The 13,432-nt window shown below is 48.5% G+C and overlaps 4 protein-coding genes across 4 annotated transcripts; 1 reads left to right on the forward strand and 3 right to left on the reverse strand.

The window, feature by feature from the left end:
• Positions 1–226: 226 nt before the first annotated feature.
• Positions 227–1,594, reverse strand: BJ212DRAFT_1327383 (uncharacterized protein). The gene is made up of 6 exons (XM_041334631.1): positions 1,469–1,594; positions 1,013–1,407; positions 915–960; positions 725–865; positions 607–672; positions 227–553 (listed from the first exon to the last, which is right to left on the reverse strand). The coding sequence occupies exons 2-6, from the start codon at positions 1,289–1,291 to the stop codon at positions 447–449; spliced, it is 639 nt and encodes a 212-aa protein (XP_041198018.1). The 5' UTR covers positions 1,292–1,407; positions 1,469–1,594; the 3' UTR covers positions 227–446.
• Positions 1,595–2,342: 748 nt separating this feature from the next.
• Positions 2,343–2,827, reverse strand: BJ212DRAFT_1327392 (CHAT domain-containing protein). Its single transcript, XM_041334632.1, has 2 exons — positions 2,522–2,827; positions 2,343–2,483 (listed from the first exon to the last, which is right to left on the reverse strand). Exons 1-2 carry the CDS (start codon positions 2,757–2,759, stop codon positions 2,395–2,397), a joined length of 327 nt encoding a protein of 108 aa, XP_041198019.1. The 5' UTR covers positions 2,760–2,827; the 3' UTR covers positions 2,343–2,394.
• Positions 2,828–3,490: 663 nt separating this feature from the next.
• BJ212DRAFT_711253 (WD40-repeat-containing domain protein) lies at positions 3,491–6,845 on the forward strand. Its single transcript, XM_041343891.1, has 3 exons — positions 3,491–4,705; positions 4,755–4,899; positions 4,953–6,845. The coding sequence occupies exons 1-3, from the start codon at positions 3,641–3,643 to the stop codon at positions 6,575–6,577; spliced, it is 2,835 nt and encodes a 944-aa protein (XP_041198020.1). The 5' UTR covers positions 3,491–3,640; the 3' UTR covers positions 6,578–6,845.
• A 3,656-nt stretch (positions 6,846–10,501) lies between these two features.
• BJ212DRAFT_1261922 (CHAT domain-containing protein) lies at positions 10,502–13,351 on the reverse strand (the record flags this gene model as incomplete). Its single annotated transcript, XM_041330227.1, has 2 exons — positions 10,502–12,927; positions 13,048–13,351. Coding segments are annotated over 2 exons (2,730 nt in total), but the record flags the coding sequence as incomplete, so codon positions are not given.
• Positions 13,352–13,432: the final 81 nt, after the last annotated feature.

The raw sequence follows: 13,432 nt of genomic DNA on the forward strand, positions 1-13,432 counted from the left end.
AAGATCTCTGCTGTTCAGACTGCAAAATAACGCGTAACGTTATGGCAATCCGCCATGGACCATTAATCAAAGAAGATACCGCCGTCGATCGATATCTGTCCAGGAATCATATCAGATTGCTTCCCTCGGTACGAGTGAGGAGATGCTTACTGTTTGGCCTGCGGAGCGATGCGTCACACCCATCAGTTTCGAGCTTGTGAAACCTAGGCCATGTACAATATACGCACCTGTGATGAAACGTGCTTCCGGGGTCACCAGAAATGAAACCAGGCTCGAAATGTCCTGGGTAGTTCCAAGTTCACCTACTGATGTCAACTGTTTGAACTCAAGTATATATAAAAATGTCAAAATTGGCATCTCGTGCACATTGGTGGAGAGGGTCACCTGGTCGTAAGTGGCGTCATTACCAGCTGATTCAACAAACTCAGTAACTACACGGGGTAAAGTTACCACTGTATATTAACGCACAAATCTTGAAACTTACACATTGATGTTTGAATTGTTCCTGGCGCATATGCGTTTACTGTGATCCCATTGCGACCAAGTTCTATAGCTTATAGAGAACGTTATTGAGGCCAGATGCTCATGAGACTAAGTACACTGTACCTGCGGATTGTGTCAGCCCTCGGACGGCAAACTTGGACGCACAGTAAGCGCTGAGTGAAGCAAGCCCTGAAAAAATACGTCACCATACACGAAGGAACAGCTGCATATGTGGACTTGCCTTTCTTTCCCGCAAGGGAGCTTGCACCAATAATTCGCCCACCCTCACCTTGAGCTACCATCTGCTGTGCTGCATATTTATAACTGTAGAATGTGCCTTTGGCATTAACAGAAAGCACGGACTCAAAGTCATCGGATGTCGCTGTGACAGGATTTCGGTAAGTTCTGGTGGTACATCGACCATAACTCACTTTCTAAGAGTGATTTTGATCTGCTAATGCCTGCGTTTGCAACAAACTATAATAAGATGAGTTTTACAGGGCAAATGAACCAGTTGAAAACAACTCACAACATTCAGGCTGCCAAATTCTTTAACTGCACTCTCAACCAGGCCTTTGACATCCTCCTCGACACTGACGTTCCCAAGCACAGCTAGCACTCTGCGCTCCGGGAAATTTGCAGCGATTTCCTTCTTGACTTCCTCCAAATTCTCTTTGTTGCTTTCCAAATCGTTGATCACAATGTCATAGCCATCTCCTGCAAGGCGTATTGCGATGCCGCGTCCAATTCCTTGCGCAGATCCAGTGACGACTGCAACGCCTTTGGAGTTGGATTGTGTGGACGTCATTTTAACCTGGTGTATGGCGAAGCGCTGTTATTCTGTCATGGGGCGCAGGACCTTTTGTACCCAGCTAGTGCTGACGTCTCAGTTCACGTGAAAGTGCTGCGCCACTTGTGCGACGTCTGCGGAAAGAGGGTGCTGCGGTGTGCTATGACGCCCGCGGTAAGGTGCTGTGACACTCACTCGGTTTCTGAAAATGTTTGTACTCCACAGTCGCACCTTCTCGTCACCGACAGACGAGGCAGTGGCAGTGAAAGAGGAGCCAGACAATCCAGCATCTTAGGTGACCATACAACGCTTCGAACCAAACGTTCGAATTAATCTTGATCTCGCGAAGAGGATAGATGTTATCGGCGCGCCAAAACCGAATGATCGTGAAGGAACAACCATCTTCCTTCGTCTATAAAGGGGAAACTAGAGTGATCGTATCCATCAACCCAGGTGCTAATGATAGTCCATCAGGGGATATTAAACACCGTCGGAGTGTTGCGAGGGCAGTGCCAGTCTCCGCATCCCGCACACCAACCGTCCGGTCATCTGGCCCGCTTATGAGTCTTTCCCTTCAGAGGACAAGCACACCGGATGCACGAAGTCTGTATGCTTCTCCGACGGATCAAATACCGTCACTGTCTGCTCTTGACGTCCCGGATAATGATGGTTCTATCACTTCCACCGCTCACAATTTGCATGTCATTCGGTGAAACGGCAACTAATCGCGTCCCATAAATGTAAATGTCTCCCTCAAATGGCCTCCCAAACCCGCGAGGTTCTATTATATGAACCAGTGACGACTTCGCCTGTCTTTGAAGAGTGCGATTGGCGACATACTGTCCGTGTGCCCCCGAATCATGCGCATTGGGGCTGGGCGCCCTGTTACAGCCAGGTACACGTCGCCGTTGAGCAACGAATAACTTTGCTGAAGACTCTAGAATAGATAAAAACACTGCGAAAGCGAACGCGAAACCAAGACAACTGGAGCATAAGAGTACGTGACAGCCATAACAGGATGAATCGGGAATTCCTACAACTTAGAGTATTAGTAGACGAAAAATACAGCAATATAAACAAAACCGTGAAACCGTACCAGACGAAAGTAATACAACATGAGACTACACACCAATATGAATGAAAACCATCCTCTGCTCAAGCGGTACTTTCGCCTTCACGGCATTTGTAGCACGGTTGAGCGCCCAGGCCGCTTTTGTACAGTCCATGACACCACCGTCCTCCAATCACTGAACATATTCTCGTAGAAAGCTTCGACCACGTGTTTCACGACAGCATCATCAACCACCCACAGAGTGCCAATGACGCTCTTGAACCCAGAAAATTGGAGTCCAGCTGCGAGATGGATGACTTCGTCGGGTGTCTCTTCATCGCCGACGGCGGTATGACATGCTGATAAGGACGCAAATTCAGCGTGCGGAGTGTCGTTCTCCATGATGTCAAGCAGCGTGAGAGGTTCATCTCTCATGGCGAACGACGTGAATTGTAAGGCTGCTCGAGGTCCTGCTTTCCATGACAAGCGAGGTGCACCCAGGTGTTGCGTTGCAATGCGTCGGGGGCACCTGCTCGCGTGGCAGTCGTTGCCGGAGAGAGTGGTGGGATTGGCCGTCGTGGGGACAAGCTTGTGGGCGGGTTCAAACTCGTGTCGGTAGTCAAGAGCGCCTCGCCTTGGCCCGTGTGCGGGGAACTTTGTCTGATTGCAGGAAGGATGGAGTCGAACCGTCTCATCATCTGTCTAGATCTGATCAGAGCTGAAAGTGTTGGCGTGTAAGAACAGATGTAGACATCCTCCAGGCATAGTTCCAGCCCATGTCCGTCTGCCTTCGTTCGAAAGGGGTGAGCTGCGTGATGGAAATGAACACTGCAGTTGGACACAGCCAGATTCGAGAGCGGCTCTTTGGTCTGAGATCTCGCTGGAGGGTGATGACGATGGGTAGCATGATCTCATACCATACTGTCCGTAAGAGCATTTGCAATTCCTTTCGCGTCTCTTCTGGGCGCATACAAGACACTTGCCGTATCTCCTTGGCAAAGTCCTTCTTGAGCATTCTGTAAAGTCCGAAGTCCGGCCCTTTTCTAGTGCTTCAAAGGATTTGATTATCACAGGCGTTTATGGTCAGACACTAGTGATGGAAGGGGCGAAATGAGATCCATGCTGTAGCAACGTGGTATACCGGTCCGTGCAAGATCCGTATCGAGCAAACGATAAGTATATAAAGAGCCTACATGATTTGAAGTTATGGGCAGAAACCCAATTATATTCATGACACATAAAATCGACGACTTAACCAGGGTACTCTTCTCGTCAACTTCAAACGCTACTGACCGTCTATCTTCCTGTCTATTGATATGTCAGGACTGCTCGATAGAACAAAAGCATATCTTGCTGTGAGAAGGCGTGCGACATCGGCGCAGACAACCCGGCCGGTGCTAACACAAATGATGCAAGTGCACACGAAGAAAGTGTCTGCAGTCGCGGTCTTCAAAGACGGTCGACGGATCATCACTGCTTCAGAGGATAAAACCCTGCGAATCTGGAACGTGAAGAAAAGAAAACTGGTGGGAGGACGATTTGTGGGACACAGTGGCTTTGTGAATTCAGTTGCTGTATCGCCAGACGATATGCGAATTGCGAGTGGTGGAGCAGATGGAACCATCATCATCTGGGACGTCGATAGCAAGCAGATGGTATTCAACCCGCTGGTGGAGCATACAAGCTGGGTGTCCTCGGTGTGTTTCTCCCCCGATGGAAAGAGACTCGCAAGTGGGTCATATGATGAAAGAGCTATCATATGGGACGCGAAGACTGGTGCTGTTCTCTCAACACTCCAGGGTTGGAGTCCGGTATTTTGTGTCTCCTTCAGCCCAGATGGGCTGAAATTAGCATTTGGAACGGAGTTTACCATCCGGGTTTGGAACACCAATAACGTCGAGCTTCTGTTCGATATCATAATCGCTCAAGTTCAAAGCATTGTGTGGTTGCCTGGCGGTCAGCAAATTGTTTCTGCATCGTATGATGAAACAGTCAAGTTCTGGGACTCGTCGAACGGGACCCAAATCGGTCAACCTTGTACCGGTCACACTTTCTACCCATCACTTGCCATTTCTTCTGATGGCCTCTTCATTGCAACCGCCTCAGACAACAATACCATACAACTGTGGAGCACCAAGTTACACAAGCAGATAGGACAACCACTCAAACACACCGTAGATGTTTGCTGCGTTGCAATTTCTCCCAACGGAGAACTGCTAGTTAGTGGAGACATTGATGGGAATCTTCAGCTCTGGTCCGTCGAGAACACACTTTCTGCAACACTCGGGATGGATTCCTCGTACGAATCCTTCCTTGCACATCGAAGTAAGGTGAAGTTGGGCCAAAACCTTTATATGGACGCCCTTTCGGATGCGGACAAGGTACGGATGATATCTGTCATTGTTTTAACATTTATGATGATGTTCGTAGGTCATTGAACTCAACCCTTCTTCTTATATCGGGTACGAGCTGAAGTATGCAGCCCTTCGTGGAGTACGGCACTATGATAATGCGCTCGAGGCTTTTAAGATACTGCTCTCCAAGTTGGATGATGCACTCGACCCACAGATACGACGTAAGTCCCAAACAACTCAAGCGTCGACTTGAAGATGATTTATATTTTTGCAGAGCTACGCCATCAATACATCAGTCTATCTGAACTAGAAAATGCTATTCGACGAGCCATTCGCGCCCAACTGGAAAACGCTCCACTTCGTCTAATCAATACTATCACTGGGCATATATGTGATCGAAATGGACAGATCAACGCATTCACGGGGAGTACAGAGTACAAAGAGCTTTTGCTTTCATTGGGGATGCGCGTGCCCCTTCAAACAGAGTTCATCAGAGAAGTAGTTGCGGGATTCTTCGGTTGGGTCATGTTATCCCATAGGTGGGAAACCGAGGAGCCGCTGCTGTACGACATTCAAGGCAAGGAGATATACGACTTGGATCCGGTCGGAACCATTGCAAAGTTGCAGAAATTCTGCCAAGTCGCTCACAGTGCAGGGCATCGCTGGGCGTGGGTTGATACGTGCTGCATTGACCAGAACAACAACATCGAGCTACAAGAATCAGTCAACTCCATGTTCATCTGGTATCACTACTCAGCGCTCACCATCGTCTACCTATCAGATGTCCCGCCCTCGTCAAACTCTGGCGCGCTTGCAAACAGCACTTGGAACACACGAGGATGGACTGTTCAGGAGTTCCTCGCTCCTAGAATTGTTCTCTTCTACCAAGCAGATTGGACCCTATATCTCAACATACGCTCACACAACCACAAGGAGTCTGACAGGATCAAAAAAGAGTTGGAGCGTTCAACTGGCATAAGTGCGCGAGCGCTCGCCGACTTCCGTCCAGGGACAAGAGATGCCCGAGAGAAATTACAATGGGCGTCAAACCGTGACACCACTAGGGAGGAAGATATCGCGTACTCTTTGTTTGGCATCTTTGATGTCAACCTTCCCGTTATCTATGGAGAGAAAAGGCAAAAGGCGCTCGGACGACTCTTGCAGGAGATCATAGCCCATTCGGGCGACATCACAGCTCTGGACTGGGTGGGACGATCGTCCACCTTCAACAGTTGTCTCCCAGCCGAGATTTCCTCATACAAGGCTCCGCCATACACACCATCTCTATCTGGACAAGATATGCGTGTATCGATCTCCGCGCTGCGACACATTGTAACTGTGGAGTCGGCTTCGAAACTGTATACCACTCTTGAGAACCTCGGCGTTCCTCGTTTCGCAAACGCCAGACTGCAATTGCCTTGCATTGCATTTCCTCTCACAGAAGTCAGGCAGAGCCTTGATCAAGAAGGGGCCAGACGTTTCACTTATCACGTCAAGGCAGACGGGCTACGAGACCTGCTGGTCACAACGAAAGACAAGCTAGTTCAATTCTCGCCTGAAAAACGTACTCGGCAAACATTCTTGCTCGTCCGTCCGTGGAATCGGTATGATCTCGGGCTGATTAACTTTGCAGAGGAGACGCGGGGCGTTGAAGGTTGGCCCGGGTTTGGGTTTCTGTCAGGTGATACGCTCGTCGGCTATCCTATACACAACGAGCCGGCTATGCGAGAGTTGAAGTTGATGGTGCGCCTCAGACAGCCTTTTGGCGGACTCTTACTGGCGCAGCAGTGGGGTGGGGAGTATAAGAGAATCGCTTCGGATAACAACATCACCGCACAAGTCAGGGACACGGCTTTGGTTGATGACATGATGGACGTCAGGATGCTGGAGATATTGTAGCTGCGAAGAATGGGACATTTCATTTCATGCATTGACAATACTTCCTCATGAACAGTGTCCCTTGAATTTTGCATTATATCGGTCTCGATATTGATATCGACGCGTCGTATTACTTATTTCGTCCCATGCTCTCAAAATTAGACTTCAAAATAATCATTTCCTGATCAGCATCCCTTGACGCGCACTTCTTATTAGAATAACTATCTAGATGTGTTCTGTAGTACTGATTATACCACCCTTAGTACTCAACTGATGATTTGACGAAGCACTTAGGTCGCTATTGAGAACCTCGGAACCTACGTTTTGAAACTTCAAGTGGCTATATATTACATAAGGTAGGTTTCCAAGCTTAGTAATATCGAGCTCTATAGACTGGCTCGCCGCTTTGCTGGCGGCATGCATCCAAAATATGTAAAATCTGCTAAGACTTGCCTCCCATCGTTCTATCTGCTCTATACTTTCAAGAACAGCAGCATGTGCTCGATCTCCCATTCTTCCTCCAAATGTAGGTACTGAGCTCGTTATTTTCGGTCGAGACTGATCCTCTGGTAGACCATGGGGAATGAGTAGGAAATGGGTGCGAAATGGTGTGTTTAAAGCTGTTCAAAGGCCTACAAAACTCGAAACTGATTTATGTACATGAATTTCTACTATTTTTGAACCGCCACAAACGTGAATCAAATCTTTCAAAATCAGCCGCTCTCGCTCGTGCCATGAAATGCGCAGTTCACACTCCCTATTTTTCGGTTTCTTGATCTCATCAATATATACGGTCTGAATACTCATTGCTGGGGATAGGTTTTTTCAGGGATGGGGGAAATTCTCCCTCTCCCAACTGGCTATTCGCTCCTCAAGCTCGTCGATGAGCTTAATCTTCTATAGTTCACCAGAGTATCCTATGAACCACGAAACTGGACTCATCACACATTCATTAACTCTGCATTCACGCGTGTACCATCACCGCCGCTTCGTGCCTCCGTTCCTGTCCACATCACTTGATTGCTCTTTCTTTGTACAACAACACAGCCCCCTCCTTGTTGTACAATCGCCCCCTTCTCTCCCTCTTTGTAAAACCTTATACTTTTCTTTGTACAACTGCCCTCGTCGCCACACATGTCGATCGTGTTGTGTCACAGGGAATTGGATACGATGCATGTACGTACTTTTGGTCGCATTTGTACTAATCAGCGTGTACATGAATCAGAAGACAGGTAGTGGATTCTGCTCGTGTCGTATTTGACAATGTCTGCCATGAGGTCGACTTGGGCCGTGTTGGATCAATGATCTAAATGGTGTCTTTGATGGGTCGAGGCCGAATCCCTCACTGTGGCAAGAATAATTCTGAATACCAAAAGAATACTTCGAAGATCACACTGGCAGGTTGCCGAAATCACGAACAGTTCTCCAGTCTTTTGGGACGATCAAATATTCCGCGCAAGTCGCTGCCTTGCGATCTCACCAACAACTTTTACCTTGATCCCATCGGCACCCCTGGATGCACATTGTCTTTCTACTGGAATTCAGGCTGAAACGCTTACTTCGATCAATCAGATATCATCCCTCAAATCTCAATTTGGCGATGTAAGCGCTGGACTGTGGTATATCAAACATGAATGCGATCATTATACGTCCACCAAGTTCCCCCGCTCGCTCACTCCCATCCTCTAATAGCATGGCTCTGGTCTCGAATGATCCCAGTTGGTGGCCACTCATCAATGCAAATATTATTTTCGACTATTTTACAGGTTCGTGTAGAGTTGGCCGCATGATGACGGTGATTATTTGATTCACCTTGACTCCAATTTCGCAGTTGCCACATTTGTTGGGTTAGTGTATGATTCGGGTGAGCAAGATTAAGGATGAAAGGACCACTGACATTCTTATGGTATTCTCAGCACTTACGTTCGGACAAGAGGTGCGTCGATCCATTACTAGGGCAGCCCACTCGCTTAGAATTGTGTTATAGGTTGAACTGATCTGGGTGAGCTGACTTCTACATCAAAAGAGCGACATGAAATTACAACTTGTGCACGGCAGAGGCAACGCTGGTCCCTGATGACCTTTCTCTTCCTCAGTGCAGGTACCTTGTGTTTCAATATTATGCACTTAGCAAGTCTAAGTTTTGATGATTTCAAAACGTCCTAGGTGCGCTATGTTGGTATAGAATGTGCTGTGTGCGTTTGGAAGTTTAAGCCGTTGATGTTGCGCTCATTACCCACCTCTCACAATCAGGATGTACACACTGAGTATGTATCCTCACATAGGCTCTGTCCCTTTCTTCTGACGGGCGGCGTACAGTCGGTGCTCCAACGGTTTCGATGACAGACACAGTGAGTGTTCTGTACCGATGCCTTCCATTCTCGTCTACACAATTGATCTACCATGCAGGGGTGAGTGAGACCCTCGAACAACTCGTCGATTCAACATAACGGCTCCCGCAGCTGTGAGTTTGTTTCGAGCCTGTGATAGTCCAAAGCTGATAACTAATGTTGCTGAATTTCTCAGGCCTTATCATAAACGATGTAATTGATTGGACGAATGACGTTCTGAATGTAATACTGGGCGGTGAGCTATACACCTCCGTGATATCGACTTGACTGAAGCATCATGCAAGTCATCATAATCACCCGGTTACATGCCATATATCAGCGATCCAGAAAGGTGCTGATATGTCTTGTCATTTTTGTAGCCATCAGAATCGCCAACGCAGTGATGATCGCCATACAGATGGAGATTTCAGGGGGTAAGCTTTAATTATGTATGAAATGTTTAAAGGCTCATTTGAGAAATATCAGAGGAATTCGTTCTCTCCGGCACTTATCAGTGCATATTTGGCTACGCAGGAGATTCTCTATTTCTGCAGTCCACGACTTGGATACTTGACACTGTATGGGAGGTTATTGCACTGTGTCTCGCGGTTTGCATTGCTGTGAAGCACTTCTGTGAACTACGACGATACTCAACAAGTGGTATTATTGGGGACTGTTTCACGGTGTTGATGAAAACTCACGCTAGTTACTTTGCAAGGTACACTCATAATGTGAATGTGGTTCTTGTTCCGCTGAAGTCTTGTATGTGCTAGTTTTTTTTAGCTGTCTCTTGCTTCGAGATTGGTTTATTCTCTCCAACACTCTCGGCAGTATGCAAGCTGTCACCGACCGCTACATGCGACCATGATTCATCATTTCTATAGGACACATATTCCATGGAGCTCAGATTTATTTTGGTTTCGCTCAGATATTCCACTTCGTGTAGTTGTTTGTGCTGGGACCACGCCTCATCCTCGATGTTCGAGAATATCACGCTAAGCTTGTGGTCAACTCTGATACAGAAATTGCTATGACTTCAATCTCTTTTCAGCAGCGCGTCCACATATCAACTAGCAGTAGTGTGTAGCGCGGGAGATGCTCTATAAAATTGATCCGTGATGAGCGGGTAGTGTGCAAGGAGTGGGAGAATCTGTTTTTATTGATTCTAGGTTTTGTCGTGATACTTATAAGTATAAATTGCGAAGTAGATATAAGTTATACAAGAGCCTGTAGCAAACTATGAGCAGATCATGGCGACATAGGTGTTTGACTGCGTCTTGTTGGGTCTCTGCAGTAAGAAGATCAAGCACCATCAACAGCACCGCGTCGTTCGTTGCCCCAGGACCCACCACATTCGCCAACGAAGTCGTTTAACACACCGATCAGTTTACCATTTTCCCTGTACCCCATCAAGTTTTCAGGGCTGATATCTCGATGATAGACACCTTACTCAATGATTACGCTGACTGAGTGTTGTCAGCAGAGTTGGTGAGGTAGAAAACTAGGACAAGAAAGACAAGGTAATTCCTATAACTTAAAGTGCAAGCAGACGAAAAATACAGCAATATAAACAAAGCCGTGAAGCCGTAGCAGACGAAAGTAGCACGACATGAGACTACACACCAATATGAATAAAAACCATCCTCTGCTCAAGCGGTACTTTCGCCTTCACGGCATTTGTAGCGCGGTTGAGCGCCCAGGCCGCTTTCGTACAGTCCATGACAACACCGTCCTCCGAATCACTGAACATATTCTCGTAGAAAGCTTCGACCACGTGTTTCACGACAGCATCATCAACCACCCACAGGGTGCCAATGACGCTCTTGAACCCAGAAAATTGGAGTCCAGCTGCGAGGTGGATGACCTCGTCGGGTGTCTCTTCATCGCCGACGGCGGTATGACATGCTGATAAGAATGCAAACTCAGCGTGCGGAGTGTCGTTCTCCATGATGTCAAGTAGCGTGAGAGGTTCATCTCTCATGGCGAAACGTGAATTGTAAGGCTGCTCGTGGTCCTGCTTTCCATGACAAGCGAGGTGTACCCAAGTGTTGCATTGCAATGCGTCGAGGGCACCTGCTCGCGTGGCGTCGTCGCCGGAGAGAGTGGTGGGGTTGGCGGTCATGGGGACGAGCTTGCAGACGAGCTCAAGCTCACTGTCGATATTCAAGAGCGCCTCGCCTTGTCCCACGCCCGGTGAACTTTGTCCGATTGCCGCAAAGGACGGAGTCACACGCGTCTTCATCATCTGTCTAGACCTGATCAGAGCTGAAAGTGTTGGTGTGTAAGAACAGATGTAGACATCCTCCAGGCATAGTTCCCGCCCACGTCCGTCTGCCTTTGTTCGAAAGAGGTGAGCTGCGTGGAGAGGAATGGAAGTGAAAGCTGCAGTTGGACACAGCCAGATTCGAGAGCGGCACGTTATTCTGAGATCTCGTTGGAGGACAATGACGATGGGTAGCATGATCTCGTCCCATACTGTCCGTAAGAGGACTTGTAATTCCTTCCTCGTCTCCTCTGGACGCATGCGAGACGCTTGCCGTATCTCCCTGGCAAAGTCCTTCTTGAACGTCTCCAGATGTGTGAGAGTGATGCGCGGGAAGCAAACATGGTGGGGCTCTCCTGACGTCGGGACAATGATGGCACTGCACGAGTATTGGCTTGCAATGAGGATGATGACTGGGCCATGATGCGCCGCCGCCTGCAAGTCTTCGTATGAAGGTGGGAGCAGGAACCGCGAGAAACCTTGAAGATTACGGATTTCAGCTACTGCAGCTTCCCATTGCGTTGTAATTCTCCTGTACTCTACTGCTGCCTGATCAGCAATAGCTCCGTCCGTGCTGACTGTGGAACCTTGAGCATCAGCCAGACACTTGCTGAGCTCTGAGAACTTATGAGCTATGTTAGAATTCGTGGACTCGAGATCTTCCAGCGGAGTCCTGAGTCGGGATGCCAATGACCACTGCTGACCACGACCCTGTTCCACGAGTTCAACTGCATGTCGCAGATCGTCACGACGTACAGCACATGAAGCTGCATCTATTGGCAATGATCGCGCACCGCGAAAAGCGGTCGCAGCCTCGCGCCGTGAGATAATCGTCGATCGCGTCATGATGTGGTTGTCGAAAAGCTGCAAGCACACTTGGTATGCTTCGAGGGCAGAGTCATGTCGATAAGCTTCTGCTTGGCGAGCCCAGTCTACAGCCTCTTTGATACGTTCCGGAAATCCTTGAGTGGGATGTCGTGATGCCAGTCTAAAGTTCTCCATAGCGAGTGACAAATCAGCAGACTTGCACTGCACTCTGTAACGAGACAAGTAGGCTTCCTGTAACAGCATGTAGCCGAAATATCTGTCTGGATGCAGTGAAGGCAAAGCCTCCAACGATTCTTGGCACAGTCGAATGGCCTCCTCGATATCTTCATTCTCATGAGTTTGCGTGAAACGAGAACAGAGCGCTGAGCTCAAATTGTGGAGATTTATGTGGCGCTCTGGATCATCAAGCCGCGTGAACAGAAGTGAATCCCGGTACAGCTCAATGATCTCATTGAGATCCTCGCTGGCATCCGATTTGGTTTGGAGCGCGAGGGCAAGGTTGTTAAGCGTGTAATCATGATATGGATTCCCAGGCGGGCACAATGTCAGTGCCTCGCGATGGAGGCTGATGGCTCTGATGATGTCGTTAATATCATTACAGTGGTTGAAACGGGTGAGGAGGGCAAGTCCGAGGTTGTCCAATGAAAAGTCACGATATTTGTTCCCAACGCGCAGCGCTTCTTCGTACAAAGAGATGGCCTCATTGAGGTCATGGAATTTGCCTTGGTAATCGAAGCGGAATTTGAGTGACAAGGCCAAGTTATTCAGGTAGGACTCGTATTTAGAATTTCCCCCGGGGCACAGAGAAACGGCTTCGCGACGACATTGAATGCACTCATCTAGATCGTCAATGCTACCACATTGTTTGAAGCGTCTTTCTACTGCCTGTGCAAGCTCGTGGAGGGCGCTGGGATGGTATTCATTGCCCAGAGGACAGAGCTCGAGCACGACTCGTCGAAGGTGAATGCATTCATCAGATGCGTCGGTTGGGAGATTGTTGCATGCGCGGATCACAAAGTCAATGCCATTTGCTCCTACCACGATGCTACGAAGGTAGGTGCCCTCTTGACAGAGGCGCAGTAGTTTGCAGGACAGTTGCGCGGATTCATGGATATAGGCGGCGGTGAAGTTCTCCTTGCTGTAGCGCCAGATCAACGCTTGAAGGAGGTGATAGATAGATAATGGATGATCGGGATGGCCCTGCGGACGCAACGCAAGGGCTTCGCGGAAGAGAGAAGTGATAGAGTCGATGTCTTGAGGATCGTTTTGGATGTAGTCTTGAAGGCGAGCCCACGCGAGGTTGGTAAGAGCTGCTGCCTGGTCAGGATGGCCGGCCTGACATTGGTCCAGGACCAACTGAAAATGCTGTATAGCATGGTTCAGGTGAGAGACTGTCCCGCTTGCCACATACGTGGCAAATCGTTCATGTCCCGCATCCGTGTCTCGAGCAATATC

This window comes from Suillus subaureus, assembly GCF_016647635.1.
Source record: "Suillus subaureus strain MN1 chromosome Unknown BJ212scaffold_4, whole genome shotgun sequence".
In the NCBI taxonomy this organism is placed as follows: domain Eukaryota; kingdom Fungi; phylum Basidiomycota; class Agaricomycetes; order Boletales; family Suillaceae; genus Suillus; species Suillus subaureus.